Raw genomic sequence first — 22,735 nt, forward strand, 5'->3', positions numbered from 1 at the left:
ATGCACCTTTTAGTCAGACTTATCAAAGACTTAAACAAAGAGTAAAGTGACTGACTACTCATCCGTGGTGTCTCCAGCTGTCTGTGTCCACAACTAGAATATAATAGCCGCTTTACAATTCCCTCGTCTCTGAGTCTGCTAGGGTCCAAGTGACATAAATTTCATCATCAGACAGCAAGCGTGAGGCTCTGCCGTTTTTTTGTGACTGGCAGACTCGTCCACAGAGACTTTGCATTACAATACACCAACTACGCTGCGCCCATCAGACAGACTTCAAAGGAGAATAACAGGAATGACTGCTGACCTGAGGTCTACAGCTGTCTGTGTTAAAATAGCAAGTCTAAGTACGGTAGTAGCAATTTGAAACATATTTGTTTGATGTAAGCAGTGGTTCTGACTGTATAGAGCAGACAGACAGAACATGTGATGTCCATTCACTGGCTGTGATATGTCACCAGACTGTTACCTAAGCAATCCTCACATGCACGCTATCAGGCATCACACGGGGGAGCTGCTCGTTAAAGGCCATTTAATGTCTGATCTTTTGAGTCCTGTTTGGTCTGGAACAGTTTAGGCTGCAGTGCATGAGTAAAAACAGCTTTCTTTGCAACCAGGAAGGTCACCTATATATATGAGATGGAGTCTGCATTACTGCCGACTAAGGTAGTAATTTCTAAAAGGCCAAACGCTACAGTGGAAAGCGTTGAAGCACTGACCCATGCTGGCTGTTTAAACACAAGCCCTTGTGTGGCTACAACTTATATGCAGTAATCATTCAAGTACATATAGTTTCAATCAATCAAATAATAGAGAACGAGGCGTTGTTTCTTTTTTCTGCTTAAAATTAGATCCCGGCCAGCAGACACCAGCAGGTCATAAAAACAAATCAAGGCCAAAATCAAGATCAAACTTCCAAATAAACAGCTCTAAATAGGAAGACCGCGCTCAATACGCAATCGCATGGAAAAACAGTTTAAATGAGGGAGCCACACTCCATGAAGAGGATCTCAGACAAGCTGCCAGAGGCAAGCACCAGCAAAGAAAGGAGAGAGTCCCGTATTCGAGCACCTCACATCAATGCCCACACTGCGAGAACATTAACGGTTCCAGAATTGGCCTCTTCAGCCAATTAAAGACCTAAAATAAGAACTACCCAAGAGGCGCACCATACTTGAGTTGTGAGTGTGCACCGATTACAGTATTCATCTGCATCCAGTGGCAAACATCCACTTATTGCTAATAGAATCAATGAGGTTGGAGGGATTTGGATTTTAATTAAATATTTTGACAGATAGCTTATCAACTATTGTTAAAAAAAATAGAAGATAAGAACTGAAAGAATTAAGGCAATATACTCTAAAAGACTCAAACACTGCAACGCAAAAGAACTCCATAGTTGGACCAATGCTTTTATTCGGTATTGTGATTATAATGGTTGATGCAACAGGTCAGAGCCATTCACTTAATCCTCATCCTCCGCTGCAGGCTATTATCCTGTCCTTTAACAAAATGGAGGAAACCATGAGCTCCAAACAACTCCATCTGAAAGCGTCTTTGATTCAGTGTCCCAGATGGCAAAATGGTGAATAAAGCTAAGGCCATTTGCCAAATACAGCAAATGGATCACAGTAACATTACCAAGACAACGAGTGTGAGGTCACCTTTTGGCTCGTCACCAAAGTGAGACAGAAAAAAACAGCAATTCTGCAAAGTAGTTTTGGATCAGAATACTTGGGCGGCTTTCAAATGAATCTGAGCAAATTGCACGTTTCTTCTCATTTCATTCCAACTTGATTGTTTAAGAAAGTTAAAATCTATAAAAAAAAAAAAAAAAAAAAAAAACACGCACAAACAGAACATCAAATATTTTTCATGACTCTTTTTCACAGCGCCAAACACTAAAATAAAAGCCACTAATTTTCCAAGGAGTTTAATTTACCTAACTTTTACAAAATATTCCAGTTGTAGTCAAATGCAAAGTTCCTGGTATATGCATTGCTCGAGTGTTTGGGCTGCTTAGGTCATGAGACTTTTTTTTCAGTGATGCTATTTGCATTCTTAATGCATTTGTTGCTATTTTGCATTAGTGACTATATATATTGACATCTGAGCTGCCACTTGGGAGCAGAATAAAGGAATACGGGAAAAACAATTGACCTCCAGGTCAGTGTAGAACCGCCAAAAGCTGCAGTTCCTCTAGTGGCCTCTTGAGGTTGGTTCCAAAAGTCAGTCAATCCCAAAAGACTCCCAAGTTAAAAGTCCAACTTTACAGGATCTCTATTAATCATATCGTCTGGCATACCAGCTGTATGGTTTATGACAGGGGTCGGCAACCTTGGGCACGCGTGCCACAGCCGGCATGCGAAGGGTTAACTGATGGCACGACACGCAGTGAATTAATCTAAGAAGGTGCATTAAAAAAAAAATAAATAAATAAAAAATGGCCGGGCCAGAGGTGCACAGTGCAAATTAGCTCACATAGACACATTAGTTGTGCCACTTCTTAATGACGGTATCTTAGCTAACAACCCAAACTACCAGATTCAACTTGTAATTGGCTAAAAATAACTTAGCCTACCGGTGAGAGGGACGTTGCTAGCTGGCAGTTTTAAAATGCAAGCGATGTTGAAATTTCCACATTCCGACACTTCAAATACTTCAGGAGTTGTCCGCTCAGCGCAGCATCAGCACCACTGAAATAAACGGATACATCCGTAGACTTGAGACAGAACTCACAATGCGTTTTGTGGACTTTCAGGTTTATGGACCAATGTTTTCTTTTATGATCAAACCAGAAAGCTTTAATGAGCAGTTGGGTTTGCATTAAACTGGATGGACACAGAGGACATCGAAATGCAGCTGATAGAACTGAAAAGCTCGACACTATGGGGGTCAAAGTTTGGAGAACTACTAACGCAGCTGGAATCCACAGCTGTGCGTGTTCATGGAGCTGCATTTTCACCTGCTGGACATCACTACCTGACAAGTTTAACTGTCTTCAGAACATTGCAGAGGCCTTATTGACAGTATTTGGCTCTACATATCTGTGTGAGCAGATTTTCTCTCACATGAGTGTCCTCAGGTAGCCGTCTGAATGCTGGACACTCGGAGACCTGTGTATCTGAGTGGGAGACCAGAGATCACATTAACATGTGTATCCCTGTATTAACAAATATGCCCTACTGGCCCAGTTTATTTTTCTTATCATTGTTGTGAGGAGACCATAAATAGCATTTGCATTTGCTGTTATGGAGTTCTTGTTATGAATAAAAAGTGTATTTTTTGTTTCAAAATAGCTGATAGCTGCTAACATCTGCGAACAAATATACAGTGGCTTGCAAAAGTATTCGGCCCCCTTGAACTTTTCCACATTTTGTCACATTACAGCCACAAACATGAATCAATTTTATTGGAGTTACACGTGAAAGACCAACACAAAGGGGTGCACACGTGAGAAGTGGAACGAAAATCATACATGATTCCAAACATTTTTTACAAATAAATAACTGAAAAGTGGGGTGTGCGTAATTATTCGGCCCCCTTTGGTCTGAGTGCAGTCAGTTGCCCATAGACTGCCTGATGAGTGCTAATGACTCAACAGAGTGCACCTGTGTGTAATCTAATGTCAGTACAAATAAGGCTGCTCTGTGACGGCCTCAGAGGTTGTCTAAGAGAATATTGGGAGCAACAACACCATGAAGTCCAAAGAACACACCAGACAGGTCAGGGATAAAGTTATTGAGAAATTTAAAGCAGGCTTAGACTACAAAAAGATTTACCAAGCCTTGAACATCCCACCGAGCACTGTTCAAGCAATCATTCAGAAATGGAAGGAGTACGGCACAACTGTAAACCTACCAAGACAAGGCCGTCCACCTAAACTCACAGGCCGAACAAGGAGAGCGCTGATCAGAAACGCAGCCAAGAGGCCCATGGTGACCCTGGACGAGCTGCAGAGATCTACAGCTCAGGTGGGGGAATCTGTCCATAGGAGAACTATTAGTCGTGCACTGCACAAAGTTGGCCTTTATGGAAGAGTGTCAAGAAGAAAGCCATTGTTAACAGAAAACCAGAAGAAGTCCTGTTTGCAGTTTGCCACAAGCCATGTGGGGGACACAGCAAACATGTGGAAGAAGGTGCTCTGGTCAGATGAGACCAAAATGGAACTTTTTGGCCAAAATGCAAAACGCTATGTGTGGCGGAAAACTAACACTGCACATCACTCTGAACACACCATCCCCACTGTCAAATATGGCGGTGGCAGCATCATGCTCTGGGGGTGCTTCTCTTCAGCAGGGACAGGGAAGCTGGTCAGAGTTGATGGGAAGATGGATGGAGCCAAATACAGGACAATCTTGGAAGAAAACCTCTTGGAGTCTGCAAAAGACTTGAGACTGGGGCGGAGGTTCACCTTCCAGCAGGACAATGACCCTGAACATAAAGCCAGGGCAACAATGGAATGGTTTAAAACAAAACATATCCATGTGTTAGAATGGCCCAGTCAAAGTCCAGATCTAAATCCAATCGAGAATCTGTGGCAAGATCTGAAAACTGCTGCTCACAAACGCTGTCCATCTAATCTGACTGAGCTGGAGCTGCTTTGCAAAGAAGAGTGGGCAAATATTTCAGTCTCTAGATGTGCAAAGCTGGTAGAGACAGACCCTAAAAGACTGGCAGCTGTAACTGCAGCAAAAGGTGGTTCTACAAAGTATTGACTCAGGGGGCTGAATAGTTACGCACACCCCACTTTTCAGTTATTTATTTGTGAAAAATGTTTGGAATCATGTATGATTTTCGTTCCACGTCTCACGTGTACACCACTTTGTGTTGGTCTTTCACGTGGAATTCCAATAACATTGATTCATGTTTGTGGCTGTAATGTGACAAAATGTGGAAAAGTTCAAGGGGGGCGAATACTTTTGCAAGCCACTGTAATTCTATAAAGTTGTTCTATATAGTGTGTAACTGTTCATATAGAGCGTTATTAAATTTATTGCTAATGCAATCATATGGCACATTGACTTCTGAGGAAAGTTTAGATGGCACTCATCATCAGAAAGGTTGCCTACCCCTGGTTTATGAAGTAGGTGAGAAGTCTTGAACAAAGCTCAAAGAAGTCCAGTCAGTTTCACAAACTTCACAAATAGGTCAAGTTTTGTTTTTTTTTTGTTTTTTTGTTTTGACTCATCCATTTGGATTTTAGGAGGACTTAAAGGTTAGGGAAATGGCCAATTTGACTCCCAGATGGACCGACCTTGGCAGATGCAGCCAGCAACTGTCTGCTAGGCCTCAACTCAGTTATCCCAAGTTAATGAACTATACCATTTGTATGCAGTTTGGAGCATTATATTTGAGCTGGTAAATAGTGTGGCTTGCGTTGTGGAACAGCCCATGTAAGAAGTTCTCCAAAGTTGTCAAATTTCTACTGTTAAGACCTCAATTTTCTTTATATACACTCTGCTTGCTCAAAAGAAAGTAGTAGTAGTATTCAAGAGCTACAATGTACAAACACTAACAAAAGCTGCCCTTTGGCATTCGTAAGTGCTTCTTGTGTCCTTCTTTGCTTTTTACTGTCTTATGTGTCTTTTCCACTTTGTTTGTAACCACAGATTTAAAAAGACAGACATCAAAGTCATAGATGAGATCAATTGCCATTCCTGTTTTAGGCTTCTACTAAAGTAGAATGATGTTTCCAGTTCATTGGAAATATGGATAAAATCCTACTGTATCCTAAAGGGCTCACATTTATTTAGAAGACAATGAATCAAGTTAGTTCTAAATAAAATAAATAATTGTTGTTTCCACAAAAAGAAAAAATTAAATTTCATTTATACAACATGAAATGAACAATTTCAATAAAGCTACTTTTGGTTTCTTCCTTATTCACAAGGTGCCGCCACAGCTCCACATGCTTGATTTGGCAGATTCTTTATGACAGCTAAAATCCAGGGGAATTTGTCTTCCCCAGAAAAGAAGCAGCTGGTTTTGGCCATCTATCACCTCTACTGGATGGCTGCAAATGCATGAAATCCAAACGGTGCACACCATAAAGTGGCCCGGGTTGCTGTGAAAACTATTGTACTGCAATCAAGAGTTCTCAAAATAATAAAACATTGAACTGTATCTGGACCATTTCTGTTAAAAAACATAATGAAAATTGAGGAAGATGGTTCAACATCTCTGGGCTAGAGCTCCACAGGACTCCATTTATTCTAGACTCTCTCTTTAGTATTTATAAATTCTTTGCAGACAACAACGCAATACCACAAATACGCTTTTACAAAGGGCAAGTGCAGCGCACAGTGAGCAGCAAAAGCCAAACTGACAGCATTTAGACATCAACAACATGACCAAAACCTCCCGAGGCCTGGTGTAAAATCTCCACAGAGTCTGATTTCCATTTACCATCCTGGACTTAGACTGACTAATTGACTAATTACCAACTGTAACACCAGAAAAGCAGCCTAATAATGCTGGATGGAGGAGAAAGAGGGGAGGTAGCTCTACTTAGGTGAGCTGCTAAGAGAGAAAAAGGATTCCTCTTCTTTCTCACAGAGAAAGTTGTTTGCATGAAAATTAATGACTAAAACTTTCAAACCTGTAAAGAGAGCCAAAAGTGGGAATTTAAAGTAAAGCAACCCTGAAGGAAACGCATTAGTCGACATTCAGCTTTGTTTGAAAAAAGGACAAAAACCGCTGTGCCTAGAAAGACTGCCGCAGCTGAACATCTCAAACTCGCTGAGGGAAGAAAAAGGGAAAAGATAGGGCTCAGTAGGATATGTCAAGCCTTTATCAATCTTACATTAGGAGAATGTTAATCTCAGCCCAGAAAAAATAAAAAGACTCCAACTACTCTTTCCCCTGGGCTTGCTTTTCAAAATGCTTGTCTCCTTTCAGCCAACTTCAAATCAATTTCAGGCTCCAATGAGATATATATGTAAAACGTTAACAGAGAGGTTTCAATATTTATAGTTGCTCAAGAGGCCTTCAGCTTTGTAGCCCTGAACACAGAAACGACAAATTCAACAGCATCTGTTATTTTTTTCTTCCCTGGTTAAAAGTAACAGCATTCTGAGGGAGGTGGGTAAAAAAAAAAGTCAGTTATTTGACATGACACAAACAGAAATCAAGCAATTCTCAGCACCGCGTTGACACTTTGATGAGAAAAAAATAAAAATATAAGTAAAAACAACCCACCACGTCTACATCCAATCTCACCTCCCCCATTGTGTGATGTCAAACACCAGTCAATGACTGCCTACTACACAGCCTGAACTACGGTGCTGGGCCCTCTAAAGAAAAAAAAAGTATGAAACAAAATACACGAGTAAACACTGCAGATCCCTCACTGCTAAGAACAACAACCAACAGCAGTGATTCTGTGGACAGGATTGACGTCTGCAACTGTTCCTGTCAAGATAATGACTCCGTTAAGTATTGGAGTGATTCGGATTTAGCGATCGCTGCCTCGGCTGCTGCTCGACCGCCTTTGGCTAAACGGAAATAAACATCATCGCTCAGCTGAGAGCAGAGGACCTGACTGGAAAGGGTGCTGCTCGTGCACCCGCGTGCAGGGAAAACCGATGGGCCGATCTGCCTGCTTGGCAAACACAATGATGTAATTACTCTGTACAGCTTTATTTAAAATAGTGCATGGATAAAAACCAGGCTTTAAAGGTTAAAGAAAAAAACAGCGAAAAAAAAGGGGTTGAGGATATAAAACAGAGTTACCATTACGTTGATGGATGTTCACGACACAAGTCAAAGCTTGAGCAAAGAGATTCTGTCCATCAGAAATCCTTAATACATAATCCAGTTTGTGGCGTTTTAAAGATTTGACAGCCATAACGAGGCAACAGCTTTGGTTGTATGCTTTGGATATTTGTGAAGAACAAAAGAGAATATTGGAGATCTGTTCTGAATGATGGCCGTTTAGCCACATGATGACAGCTTGGCTTTCAGTTCTTTGAGAATATAACCGCGCTCGTTATCACGTCCTTCACATAATGAAACACTTAGCGAATCGCCTTTCATTCATTTCTTATGGAAATATTGGTGAGAACAGGTTAACTCTTGTGTGGAAATAATCTTTTAGGAGGCACAGATGAATATTATAAAATAGGCACATTTGTTATGGAAATATCAAGAAGCGAGAGGAACACACGTTTCATAGTTTTCCCTCCTCCTACACACAATCACATCAAACCATTCTCCATCCAGTGTTTCCCCATCAGCGGCTGCTGAATGCTTCATGGAAAAGGTGTGCCTTCACTAACACTTAAAAACAGTCACACTTGACCCATGTCTGAGATCGCCAGGAAGGTTATTTCGGAGTTATGGTGCAATGGCGGCAAAAAGGAAAGTTGGACCGCCCCTTTTTGTACAAGCTTCGATTGTGGTGGGAGAGAAAGAGACGCAGCCCTTAAGGATCATGAAGGAGAATATGGATGCAGCATATCTATCACTTATGCAGGCGCAAAGCCATGCAGAGTCATGTGATTTTTGTCCCACTCAACAATGTGACTGAAGCATTCTGGGCTCGTTGTAAATTAGACTTGACTAACTGCACTGCATCACAATACTGATACAGTCTTTTACCAACATGCCATGAGGGTTTAATCTATAAAGATTTTGTCTCTGAACAACTTCGCTCACTAAGTAGAAGCTCATTAATTTCTAAAAATGTAGGATCAGGCTTGAACAGAGTTATGTTTGATTCGTTATTTTTGCAAGGGATTACAAAGACATAGACGCATGTTGAAACAGCTTAGGTTTTACTGATTTCTTTGATTTGGAAGCTCCCACAGACCCCGCGGCTCTTTGAGGACTTAGCCTTCAATTGGTGTTGTATTTAAATCTGTTTGTTAAGTAATTAATGCGTTTGATTCAATTAATTCCAATCTGGTTGTTGGTGTTACCCCCGTTTTCATCCTGCTGAGTGAGAACTCCAACGCTGGCATCTTCCTCGCCTCCATACAGCTGGCCAATCACAGAATGGAGTGGGAGTGAATATCGGATGGATTGTTAGAAAGGTACAGAAATGGTTCGATACAACCCTTCTCCAATTTAACCCCGGGCATGTGTGGGAGAAGGAGGTTTCCAGAGAGAGCCTTCCAACAAGCAGTTCTGATGAACCACAGCGGGGCACACCACATGGAGACTGCAAGAACTGTAAGAAATCCACTTGGGCTCCTTGTATTTTCTCAGACAACTTTATGAGAGGGGAGTGGGCAATATTAGGCAAGTTTAAGAGTTAACAGTTCTTTCAGTCTCTTCACTAATACATAATGCAAACTATATCCATTGCAAACCACCTTTGCACTGCAAGCGGTGCTCTCCATCACAGTGAATCGAAGAATGTAAACATCAGGCAGGCGCAGTAGTCTTCAAGATGAATCATTCGTACAATATATCTGTCTCGTGTTGTGGTAGTTGTATCAATCAGTCAAATCAGACAAACTAGAAATATAAAACTATAGCCTTAGGTACTGGTTCAGATTAAGCGGCTGAAAAATGAAGCAAACTGGCTATAGTTTTTCCCTCAAAGTGAGTCAATCGCAATCGACTCACGGTGTCTGAACGTACCCAGCTTCACAGCACAAATAAACACGTTTACAGCCAGTTTTTTTTTAAAAAACAGAACAAAACAGATATTTTCTTACACAACAAGTCTGAGTGGGATGCATTTTAAATAACCCATTGACCTAGATAACTGAGTTAAGGGCGTGGTCACATTGATTGACAGGTGTCTTGACAAATGGAGCTGAAAGATATCTCTTAGGCCTCGTCCACTGCTCTGAGTAATTAAAATGGACCTCTTCCATGTGTGGGTGATTTTGATCCATTTCCAAGCATTTTTAAAGTTATTTGACTAATTTTATGGTTTGCTATTTGACACAAAGCATTTGAGTAGTGTGTACTTTGGTTCTGGTGAGTGAAAATCTAGTATTTTACTAGCCTGTTGGTTATATATACCTACATACATATATATGGATTGTCTGAGTAAAGATTTAGTTTGCCAAACTTTGGTATAGTCTGTCTAAAACATTTCTTTAAATTAATTCTTTAAAACAAAATAAAAATAAAATATCCCTAAAAATTGATTTGTTAAGGTTTCTGAAAAACCTAAAAATATTTATGCAGTCTTGAGATTCTTTTTCGGGCATTTCAACCATGAGAAACCCACAATCATGTGACCTGAATAGCTCTCACAGCGATGGGTTGGGGCAATATCTTACAGAGGTTTCACACTTTGGGTCCAGGTATGTTAACGACCCATTCCTTTATGTCACACCTTGGCTTTTGACTGCGATGACTCGCGTGATTAATTGTGGGTCAACGACCATCAGGACTACCTTCAAATGGGCCAACCCCCAGTAGGGATTAAATACCCGTACCTTTTCACCAATTTGAAATGAAGACGTCTGGGATGAGAGGTGAAACATCTTTACAACCTGATAGAAGTCTCCAGTTGCTTTTTTTTAAAGCACTCAAGACTACAATGTCTTGGATGACTGAAAACCTAAGCTTGAGTGTGAAATTCTAGTATGTATTTTATAACTTTGATTGCACTGAGCTAACCAAATCTGCTAGCTAGTTAGCTGAAAATGTAAGCACTCGGGACTTTCTAAAATGATCACACATTGGGCTCCAAAAGCAGCAAAAATGCTAAATTTTTACCTTCACAACAGTACTTCACAAAGAAATAGGTGATGTCAAGCTGACTACACCTATTCTCAAGCCTTAGGCAATAACAGCAATCAACCCTTTCAATTCCAATATTAAAAAACACCCAACCTGGCAGCCATATTGGATTGTCAGAATTCGGAAAGGTCTTGTACACATGGGTCCAATTCACGCTACATTTTAGCTACTGTTAACAGTTAGTTCCATATTGTAGTTCATGTGTTCAGCAACCACAAAAGTCCTGGCAATAAATAAATACTGTATCATTCTAATATCCAGCATACAGTACATAGCACTAGCAATATTTTATTTTATAAAATGAAAAACTCAGGTATTCAACCTGAAACAAAAGAAAACATTCAAAGCATGTGAAACGGTATTCCCCAACTGAATCAAATGGACACCTCAATCACATGGATGGTAATGTGTCGCCATGAAAACAAATAAAATACCCCAGTACACAGAGTCACAGTCGTATTCACAGGGGCACACAAACAAAAGCATGCAATATCAGAGGCAGGGCTGTGGACTTGTACAGTTAAATTATTGAGATGCTCTGTGATGCCTCTCATTCTGTCAGCATGGGTCAAAAGCGAGGAACGAGGATGAAGCAACAGGGGGCTGGGTGGGATTATGAGGGTCTGTTGGATGTGGGGATGCGGGAGCATGTGGCGACCATGAACACATGTCTCTCCAACCCTGCCCCGCCCCTCCTAAGTTTTAAATGTTAAATGTTTAACGGGGAGGCTCTCAGAAGAGGAGCTTCAAAGGGCCCAGGCTCCACTGCAGTCGGGCGGGGGGGAAGTGCAGAGTGCAGAGGCTCCCGCTCTCAGGCTGGGTTTTTGTCAGTTGCCTCATGCCGGGATCACATTGCCTTTCTCTACTGCATAAGCAGGTATGTTGCTGCACAGAGAATCAAAAGATGTTTCATGGCTTCGCCGACTGAGTTTACTATGGTGAATGTACATCAGCAACATTTATTCTCCTTACAATTTGGATTTACAGATAAGCGTTCATTAAACATTATAGAGAATGAGCTGAAAACAAGCATCGATTGCACCCAGCTCTTCTCAGATGATAAGCCGCTTTCATCTCTTATGAAAAAAGGGAAATAAATTCTCATTCCTTTAACAGGAGTACAGCTCATTACTCTACATAGATGGAACAAGAAAAGCCATTCACAAATACATATTCAACTGCTCCAAACCCAGACAGACCACTGAAGTCTGGCTCCTCATTGGAGAAATACTCACTATAGCCTTCAACATGAGGATTTAAAGACTGTAGGCAAGTATATATGATGACCTGTGAGTCAGTCTAGTCTATATTTAAAGATCCTGAAAAGCATTTTCATGAAGCACTTCTGTTTTTGTTTCGGATTTGAAGTGTGAAATGTAATTAATATTTATAGTATTATTCCAGGGTTTTCTTCCCATGCTGGTGCTGTGCATAGAAATGAGCCTAATAAAGTGTGTTAAGTTGGTATAATTCTACATGTCAGGCTGGCTCAAGGACTTAAGGAGTGAAACAAATATGTAAAATTAATGAGATGAAATGCAGATAAAACAAAAATAACTATATTAATAATAATAATAATAATAATAATCACTGTCAGCCCAAAAACCAGGAAGTGGTGATACATTTGTTGATCCATATACAGTGCAACCACGTCATGCGCACGCTTTTCTTGGTGCGAAAAGAACAAACTCGCCAGTTTGAGATTATTTTTGTTTTATGCCACAAACCAAGCTGGTAGACCCAAATGAAGCAGTCAGGTGAAGGACACCTTGCACCTCTACATGAAGAAACAGGTGAGGATGAACAGATGCTTTTAAATTATCACCTCCAATGTGTGGTAGCGTCAGTTCACGGTAGAACCGCTGAGGGGGTCATTTTGATCCCTTGGCTTTTTTAAAAATCATGTAACCACATCTCATATTTCACAACTTTTCCTAAAGTAGGTGGTTTAATTTAAGTTTTTAGAAAGATAATATGTGATGTGGGGGATAAAAAGATAAAGAATTCATGATTACTTATACCTAGAATCACTGAGGACGTCATTTTGACGCCACAGAAAATGATGTAAAACAACAGATGTGGTATTGCTTAGCAACACAAATTTTAACATGACGCCTGCTGTAACGTGAGACACAGCTAGATAGCTGTGATTGATAAATAAATACATAGGGCACTGTAGTTAGGTAAAAGATGATTAATAACTGCAGGGCTGATGGGATGTTGGCCTGGGTCAGAGGGAAAAGTGTGGCGTACCGGGCGGGTTGCAGGCTGTCAGGGCAGTGGGGGAACCGTAGCTGAACTGAACAGAGTGTGGAGAACCAATCTGAGCAAATACAGAGTGAAATCCTGAGCAAATTAGCCAAATCTGATGGTTATAGGGCCTCAGGAGGAGAGCTGAGGGGCTAAAGTGCAGGCAGATTAGGATGGTCTGATAAACTTTAACATTAATAAATCTATTAAAACGTGTTTCTTATTCTATTTTAGTTGTTTTTTTCAGTATCTTTTTTAGGGCATCTAACTACGGAGCCCTGCAAGGGACATTGGAGAAAAAAAAAAATAAAGATGAACTTTTGCGAGATCTTCGCAGGTCGCATTTGAAGGCCGAGTCGGTGTATCCTTCGTGGCCCAACTGTTACGGCCCTATCAGGGCCTCCTCCTGAAGGTGCTTGTGTGGGCGTGTCCTACAATCTCTTCTGCCTGAGGTGCCACCTTTCTCTTTTACACAGCTGACTCGCATCAGTAATTAAAAGTATTTAAGCCCAGGGAAAGGTGAGCTCTGGGCCAGAGTGCCATGTGTTTTTGCTGTTTGCAGCTAGTGAGCTGCCCTCTCTTTTTGACTTATGTTTTACTTTACTGACCAACGCTTGAGTTTTGTTTGTTTCCTTAAATGGTGATAGCAGCTTGTCCGTCTCTTTTAGTTGAACATTAATAGAAACTTTAATAAAATTCTTTAATTTAACCATTTTGACTCTTTTTTCTGACCCGGACACATTTTGTTATACTCCCCCACCCCCTCATCACCTAGACCCCTTTTAGGGGAACGTAACACCAACCTATCCCAGAATTCATAGCACGGCCCAGCCAACTATAGTTTCCAACAATGGCAGCAGCTACTTAGTTTTAATATTACTCTTTCTGCATCACAAAATAAACTTCTAACATATTTTCAGGCGTGAATGTAGCTGTGTAAAGTTCAAATATCTGCTCGGCTTATCAAGACATCACATATTTGCAAAAGTGCTGTTACGTCTGTTACCCACCAGCTCGAAGCTGACCGGGAGGTCGAGGCCACTAGAGGCTCACTAGAACCGCACTCCCGGCGCATCGTGCCTCGACCTCCCGGCGCATCGTGCCTCGAACTCCCGGCCAGCTTCGAGCTGGCGGCCTCCGAAGTATGCGGCCTATTTTGCGAGATCTCACAAAGGTTCATCTTCATGTTTTCCCCTCCAATGTTCCTCGTGGGGCTCCGTATCTAACACCACTTCATCCAACATTCAATTTTACATTTTTTTGTAATCCTTCTACAATAATTAAATCGTTTAGATGTATAAGCTGCTGTTTTTGTTTAGTGAATGCTACTATATATTTTAAGATCTAAATCACTTGTAAAAGTACTTATTTTGTAAAATATTTCACATATATTTATAAATGAACAACTCAGCTTCTGTAAGAAATTACTTGTTTGTCATTGCTCTTGTTGTAATGCAGGGTCAAAACAAGCAACAAGCAAAGCTGGTGCTTTGGCATGCATTACGCAAGACTGACCAAACAATCCACAACAATTTGTTAGTCGTACTGAGGAGAAGCTCTGGCAGTCTGTGTGTACACCCTCCACTGCAGCTGAATCACAGTGTTAAAGATGGATGGACTGTGGCTTCTGGGTCTGAAAAGTGAAGCCAATGCAGAAGAAACGCCTTAAACCTGCATTTTTTTTTTTCATGGCCACCAAGGGATGAAAATTTCTCAGGTTGTATAGAAGTTTATGAGAAAACAGCACTCGGCTCCTTTGCTCTGTGACCTCAGTAAAAACTTAGCTGATGGTTTTTTGATCGCAGTGACTAGTCTCAGGTTATATTGATGATAATATTTAAACAACTGGCCACCCTGGATAATACAGGATTATCCAGGGTATGCTGACTGAGCGCAGTTTCATAGCCAGATCTTCTCTTTTGCTCATCACATGGTTACAACTTGCAATGCAACCAGTTCGCTTCCTTGTGTGTTGGTGTTTGTTCCATTCTCCTTGAAACAAACAATATGGTAGCCACTGTGCCAAAACTTTTATACCTATGCGTTCGACACAACTAAGGATAAATTATATTCAAAGCACACAAACCTTCTATCAAAGTACAATTCATTTGTAATGCAATCAAAGGGTGGGAGCTGATTCTCCTCATGTTAAATGAGCGGACTGTCACAGGAAAACATTTATCTCATTAAATGTGATCATCCCATCCGAGTGGAGGCAAATGAGAAGTGACGGCGGATCTGAAACCCGCTCTGACTCGGAGCGGGGCTGTTTGAGCAGGCACCGCTGCACTCCTGCAGCCGTTCTGTCTGAATCTATCTGGGCGCAGAGTGTGTGTGAGTGCTGTGGGACATTAGGCGCTGCTGTGTGTGTGCTGTAGATGAGGAAAGTGTTTTAAGCCCAGCAATGATGGCTCCCTACTTGGGTCATTTCAGTCCCAGTAGTGGCGAACTGCTGACAGCCCTGGCTTTGTCCACACACAGATACACAGCGATGCCACTGTATTACCACCTCAATGGCAAGAATTGCAATGCAGGCAGGCAACAGGCGCTGCAGAAGCCTGTAGTGCGCGCTGCCTGTGAGCTGTTATGTATAAATGATTGTTTTTCTTTCCATCTGTGCGTCTTCTACGGGAGATGAAGGAGTTGAAGGAGAAAGGGGGAGGGACAGATCAATTAACATATCCCTAGAGAGACCAACCATTGAAGCTCAAATGGACATCTTCACGATGAAAGAGGCCGCAGCTTGTCAGCTACCGGCTGGCCTCGCAAGCCAGTGTTTCCTTTTTAGCGCTTGTAATGACAGGTCGTCATTATGCAAACGACAAAAAGGCCAATCATTGATCGATATGTGCAAAAACCACACACAAATGCTCTCAGACCACTGAGCAGTCTGGCACACAGACACACAGAGCCCTGAGCGAATCTTAATGCATCCTTCCCCTTTTTAACTATGTATAGGCTACAACACATTGATTTCTAATGTATCAGGTTATGACAGCTCTTCAATATTGCTGGAGGCAGCCGTGGAGCTCACTCTGAGAGCACATAGCTTGAGGCTGTGGACCTGACAGGGGAGAGCTGGCATTACGGAGGAGGCTGTCGTTGTCCTGACTACTGTCACTGCAACTCACAGCAGACCTGGGCTGCTCACTGCAGAGATATGACTCAGGCCAGTGTGTGTGTTACCTTAGCTGACTCCTGAGCCCCTGTTTCCACCTGAACTATCCCTGTAGAGGTGGATCGGGCACAGTAATGAGGGGAAACGCTGCCTCCCTGGATCTCTGTGCATAACAAGCTCCTGCACAGAATGTTTACTTTTTTATCGGCCTATCTAACCTGTAGACTGTGCACCGCCTGAAAGCACTGCACGGATTCGCCTAATGTTATCTATCTTGTTAGTTATCATCTATGCCAGCCTTTAAGTAAGCTTGGGACAGGCCTTCACAGTCACATCAAACAGTCATGACAGATTCTTACCTGAAGGAGGCAGCGCTCCTTGAAGACATAGGCGATGAGCTTATCCAGATGCATGAGACACTGGTGGTAGCGGATATGATGGGTGAGAACGGGGAGCATCATGGCGTGCTGTGGAGGACAGAGAGAATTGACAAGCAGGGTAAGAAAGGAAGACAGGAGAGGAAGAAAAAAATAGAAAATCTCAAGTAACAGGAAGAGGCAGAGAACAAGGATCATGGCGTATATGAAAGAAAAGTGAAGGGAGCGTGTTTTGAGAGCAAGTGTGATGAAGAGATTGGGAGAAAGAATGGGAGAGGGTTGATGGAGGGAACGGGGAGGGAGAAATCAATCAGCCAGTCATTATTTATTAAGTGGTGCTCTGCAACAGAGAGATGAAATAATCAAAAACCCAATTGCTGTAGAGCGAGAGGGAATGACAGAGATGGGGGAAATTCACATTTGGACAGGACAGTCAAAATCGAAGCCCATTCTGACATGTTGACACACTTACATTGGAACAAACGCTGACAGCCCCCGCTGACCCTCACATATGAAAAGAAAAAAGTTTGAGTGCAACAAAGTAAAAGAAAAGTCAAGGGCAGGGCGGGGTTGGAGGATGAGCTGCGAGTGAGGGGAATGTGACAAGAAAAGGGGGAGTTAAAGCGAAACAGTCGGTGGTCGGATACTGAGCTCGGCAGTCTGCAGAGCCAATCTGCGGAATCATTAGCCGAGGCTTATCAAGTCTTCCCCTCGGAGTGACTGAGAAACTGTAACAAAGGCTGGTGTACACACATTAACCCTGTGCCACCACATGAGAGAAGAAGGAGCCGTGCATGTTTTAATTAGTGCTACTGGGGAGGGTGAGCCCGAGGCCCGGCGGCTACAAGCGGTGCTGCCACGTAGCCCTGGGGCCATCACAGGGGCCGTGGTGACACAGTCCCCGGGCCTTGTTAAGCAGCCAATTAAACAAAGCCGGGGCCCGGTCATGTCTGCTGCTCCTGACCTGTTCTTACGACTGCCTGAGTGACTGAGTATGTCTCTGTGTTCACAAAGGCAGGGTGGGGGCTTGTTAGAGAGTTGATACGCCACTAATTAAAAGGTGAGAAATTCCTAATTTACTGTCACGGGTGACGTTTGGGTATTTTGGACACCTTCCAACCAGGCCAGCAGCCTGAATTCACTTTTTCTTTGATTTAAGTATTACAAGCACGACTCCACACCAAGGCTTTACTCTGGGAAGCCAGTCAGGTTTATTATCTTCCACCCAAGCATATTTGGCACCTCATTTTAGCGATAAAAAAAAGTTATATAATTATGCGTTGGAGAGATTTATACCACCTATTATCGATTTACAAAAGGATAACTCCATGCTAGACATGCTCTTTTCCAGCTTTTGTTTCTACTTTAGCGTCTTGGACTACAGCTCTCGCTTTTGTGATCTGCTGTTTGCGCAATCCAATCAGAACCTACGGTGGGTGGAGAAATGCAGATCTGAAGGACTACCATCAGAAGCTACAGTGCAAGACGGCAGAGCTGGAGCTGGTTGGGTGGAGACTAACCCAGCTTTCACAGTGCATGAGCCTAGGTAGACCCTGGAAGAGTCGCCATCACGGGACTAACACAGAGTCAGCAACCCTATCGTGCATCTCTTTGGACTGTGTGAGGAAGCCAGAGCACCCACTCAAGGGCTAAATTCAAACCCAGCACATTTTGGCTTTTCTCTGACGGATGCATCACGACCAATTTGCGTTTCACCGTCTTGCCCAAAGACGCTTCAACATGTGGTCTGGAGGAGCTGAGTAACCAACTAGTCTTCTGATTAGCAGATGACCCCCTCTACCTCCTGAATCACAGCCGGTAGAGCTACTTAATTAATCATTAAATAACAATTTTGTTAAATTAACAGCAACTTGGCTAGTGAGGCAGAAAGCAGAGAGAATACATTGAGAATTATGAATTGAACAGCGTGTCTTGGCATGTACAGGGAGAACACTGCAAACCGGGACTGCTGTGAGGCGACAGCGCTAACCGCTGTCTAACCACCTATGCTTCCTGTTTCTTTTCGTTGATAGGCTCATTTATTTTGATGCACATTGAGCCATGTGTGATGTGAGTGAAAGGCCTCTGGTTTACAGTGCTTCCACAGATTTTATTAGGCTGTATATATTGTGCAACGTAAACTACTGCAGAAATTCACCTTTGCAGGCGAGCTTTATTACCTACCCCTAACACAGCTGATACAGTTGTATTTCTCCATGCTTTGCCTTAGTTATATAATTTATAAGTAGGTGGATTAATATATATATATATATATATATACACTAAGTAATTGCTGCAGAAAACATAGACCCGCCCACACTTATTCTCTCCACTGTAGAAAAAGAAAAACAGACTTCCCTTTGAAATGTTTTTGACTGTCTGACTGAACATAAATGTGATCAGGGAGCCAAAAAGAACAGAAAACAAGAGAGTGAGAAAAAAGGCAGTGAATAAAAAAAAAATAAAATAAAAAATATGAACATAAAATAAAATTGTGATGAATAAATAAGTCCCATCTCTGCCCCCGATGTGCAGCCCGGTCCTTGACAGAGCCTTTCAAGTGAAACAACCTTGGTGTTGCCGAACGATGTTTGTAACAAGGGGGTTGATTTTGCTCCGGAAAAAAAAAAAAAAAAAAAGACGAAGTCTGCTTTTAAAATCGAGAAACTATGGGTCAGTTTTGCAGCTATCTATTGTCTGTGTCACATGTTGTGTAGACTGTACCGCTGCAGTTCGGACTGAAATTATTCATGAAGCAATTAGTCGTAGCGGTACAGCTTGAAGCAAATATAATTGGACAGCAATTATGGATCGGATTCTTCTTTGCTAGACCTTGCTGTAAGAGAGGTCTGGCTTGCACGGCTAGAACATTCTGTCATTCCTCTCCAAATGTGAGCAGCAGCATCAGCTGTAGGATACTTTCACTGCACTACATTGATAGTGGGTGTGCCGAGAGAATAATACGTGCTACGCTGATGCCAATTATCTTTTCAGTAAGAAGTTTAAGACAAAAAAGATCCTAGAATAGACAATAAATAAAAAATGCACTCAAACAGACTTAGCTATATCATTACACTGACTATCAATGTAGTGCATGAGCACACGAAGCGCTCTGTTTCAGTGGGCACAGCGCGCTGCTTACACATTCAGGGTTATGGTTCAAGTCTCATTAGTTCTGCCCGTTCGAAATCGCGTGCACACATCCAAGTGCAAGTTGAACATGCTGCTCCGCTTCCTAGAAAATGAGCTACAGTTACGATAAAAATAAGAATCCATCCTAAATATATTTTTTTGCTGTTAAAAGTGCATGAAATGCCGAGTGACAGTCAAGTGGCATATAAATAAGCTGTCCAGTCGGAGTCGTTACTTAATGAAAGGTATGGCTACCGCTGCGGCTCTGTGGGAGTACGCTTTGCCTACACAGATTTTGACACTTGAATGGAGAAGTGACGCAATGTGTGGAAAGAAGAGAAGGGTGTGCGGCTGTGGCTGTGCAGCGGACGTGTCCGTCTGAGTGGAGCCACTGCAATATGTGCATGTGTCCAACTTCTAGTGACTATGTTTGCTTTTTGGTTTTAAATACAAATTCAGTTTTATTTATACACAGCCAATGCACAACAGCAGCTGCTTTAAGTGGCTTCACGTTGCAGGGTAAATAACAAGGAGTCGGCGACAGTGAGAAGGAAGAACTCCCTTTTAACAGGAAGAGACCTCGTGTTTAACTAAACTCAGGGAGGGGCAGCCAACTGCCACGAGCATACAAAGCGAGCATTTAACTTTGTACCCTGAAACTATTGCACTTACATTGTTAACAGATATAACGTAGACAAGATTTAGACAAACGTTAGCTAAACTGTAGCTAAACTCAGAAGGTGGCACTAAAAAACATGTAATTACAGAGGAAAACAGTCCATAGAGACGAAAACAATGCAAAGTAGAATCCCACGTTAAAATACTCTGCCTATAGAGCAGGCATAAAACAGTGCCTGCTACAAAAAAAATGATTTGGGTCCACTCTAACCTGTACCATGTAGCGTCACAGATCTATTTGCCATTTCTGATCATGTTAATCCGATTATTTGACAGATTGTATGACTTGGTGTGTGGCTAGTTGTACTAAGAAACCATCCAAGAAGGATGCACACCAGTTTTGATGGATAAATGTTGCGTATTTCCTTTGCATATTAACTGAAGCTAGTGCCAGTAGCTGTATCTGTATAGTCTGTGAATGCACCTTGCTAACCAGCCCTAATAGTATTAACTGATAACTTCGCAGTTCTCCTTCTCTTCCATGTCTAAGTACAGTCATTAATATGTTTTTGCCTATAAACCTGCCCTCCCTGCTATTAAAGCTGTCTATAGTACAGTCAAAACTCCAAGAATACTAAAGCATTATTGTCTATTTAATTTGACAATGATGGGTAGGATTTAGCTGCCTTGCTTTTCCGTGTCAGTCAGCAACAAGTGTTATAAGTAGCTGTGGTTTGATTCCTGGTTCCACCAGTCTGCAGATCCTTGGGCAACAAACCAAATTTCAAATGGACCCTGATGCATCCATCAGTGCGTGAGTGTGCATTTATTTGATAGGTACAAAGTGTTTAAAGGCACAGAATAAAGCACTGTATGGGTGATTGTGGCTTCCAGTAAAAGGGATTCTAATGCTTGAGAAAAGCGCTATATAAAAACCAGTCCACTTACAAAGTTGATTCTTTCATTCTTGAATGAAAATGCTCCACACTCTGTGCTTTCAGCTTCTTGAATTTGGGGATTTTTTTGAATTTAAGGTAAATGGGGTTTTTTCTCTTTACTATAGAATTTAAAAAAAAAAAAGTCTGTAATTGAAATAATCTTTATTTAGTATTCTATTCAGTCTTGTTAGAAATATATATATATATAAATCTTTGTTTTAAAAGATTGTTTATACTTGTCTCTCTGGAGTGCATTAAAGGATGTTTTGAATCTCTTTACTTTTAAAAGCACCAGGGTGTTATGCTTCATTGTTATGTAACTGTGAAACAATGTGTACATTCGTTTGTTCGATCCATGGAATCGGCGCTGTATGTGCATGCATACAATTGAGTGGCGTTACCTGACAGACGTCGGAGCGGATGCCAGTCTTCCAGAAGCCCTGACTGCTGAGCTCCACTGTGACCTCTCGGCGCATCGTGTTCTTCTGACGGATCTTCTGAAGAGCTTCCTGCCAAACAACCAGCCAGTCAATTATTGATCCACTGGAGCACAGCCTACGGGGACAGCTCCCATCCTCAAAACCTCACCCCACCCTCGCTCCCCCCTTTCTTTGACTCTTGCTTTTCCAACAGATAGGCTAGCACATGTAATAATCTGAAACCTCCATGGCAGGATACACATATAGCATAGCAGCAGACAGCAGCAAGAGGAGAAGTGACAGCTTTGCTGGTTCTAGCTAATTGAGGCGCTGCCATAGGTCAGCATGGCTGTGGGGAGTGGTGGTTGTGGTGCTCCTGGGTGTAAGAAAGCTGATGATGAGGCTTCAGTCGCTGCAACCAAGAGCTGAGGCACCTGCCTGCCCATTAGGCCCACCACACCAGAGCCTAGAGGTACCTCCATCAGCAACACCAGGAATCATTACAGACACACAAACAGACAAACATGTCAGCCCTACAGCAGATTCAGCAGAGTAAAAGGAGAGTTTGAGTCTGAGATAAGAGGTCCTACAAATAACAACCAAGATGGAAGACGTATTGACAGACAGCACCTCCTAAATGTGCGTGCGCATGCATGTGTTTCATTCAGCGGAGACGCTATCGACTCTGTCTGAGTTAGCCGTGATCTGCCTAAAATGGAACGCCAGGAATTTTCGACTCGCAGAGGAAATAAGAACAACAAAGGCATGAATAAATAATGCCATCCTACTTTGAACTGTGCATCAAAGTGAACACCGTCACCCACGCGCACAAGTGCATGTGCAACCACACACACACACACACTTTCCATGGACAGCCAACCACTGTATATGGAAAGCAGTAATCACAGAGAAGTGCGAATGATATGTAAATGCTTCATTTTTGCAGGACGAAAATTTGAGCGAGAAGCACAAAAAGTAAATAATTAACCAGTGTGGGAAGGAGATGACACGTAACTTTCTGCTGGTCAAAGAGACGAGTCATGGCACATTTGACTTTTATCATCATACTCTTCTGCTGTGAAGAGTGTTTGTGTTTTTGGAACAGGCTGAGGTCAAACACCAAAGACACTGTCTGAAATTCAATGACTGTGGAAGGCAAGTGCACATCCGTAGCTTGTG

At 42.1% G+C, this 22,735-nt stretch overlaps 1 protein-coding gene across 4 annotated transcripts in view; it reads right to left on the bottom strand.

Annotated features, from left to right (window-relative positions):
- drosha (drosha ribonuclease III) overlaps positions 1-22,735 on the bottom strand; it is a 138,145-nt gene that overhangs the window by 81,795 nt on the left and 33,615 nt on the right. For all 4 annotated transcript variants that reach the window (XM_026180199.2, XM_026180200.2, XM_080306189.1 and 1 more), the window contains 2 exons: positions 21,539-21,646; positions 16,432-16,539 (listed from right to left, as the gene is read on the bottom strand). In XM_026180199.2, the coding sequence (XP_026035984.1) occupies positions 16,432-16,539; positions 21,539-21,646 (216 nt within the window). The remainder of the gene's footprint in view (positions 1-16,431; positions 16,540-21,538; positions 21,647-22,735) is intronic.

The sequence above is a fragment of the Astatotilapia calliptera genome, chromosome 9, assembly GCF_964374335.1.
Source record: "Astatotilapia calliptera chromosome 9, fAstCal68.1, whole genome shotgun sequence".
In the NCBI taxonomy this organism is placed as follows: domain Eukaryota; kingdom Metazoa; phylum Chordata; class Actinopteri; order Cichliformes; family Cichlidae; genus Astatotilapia; species Astatotilapia calliptera.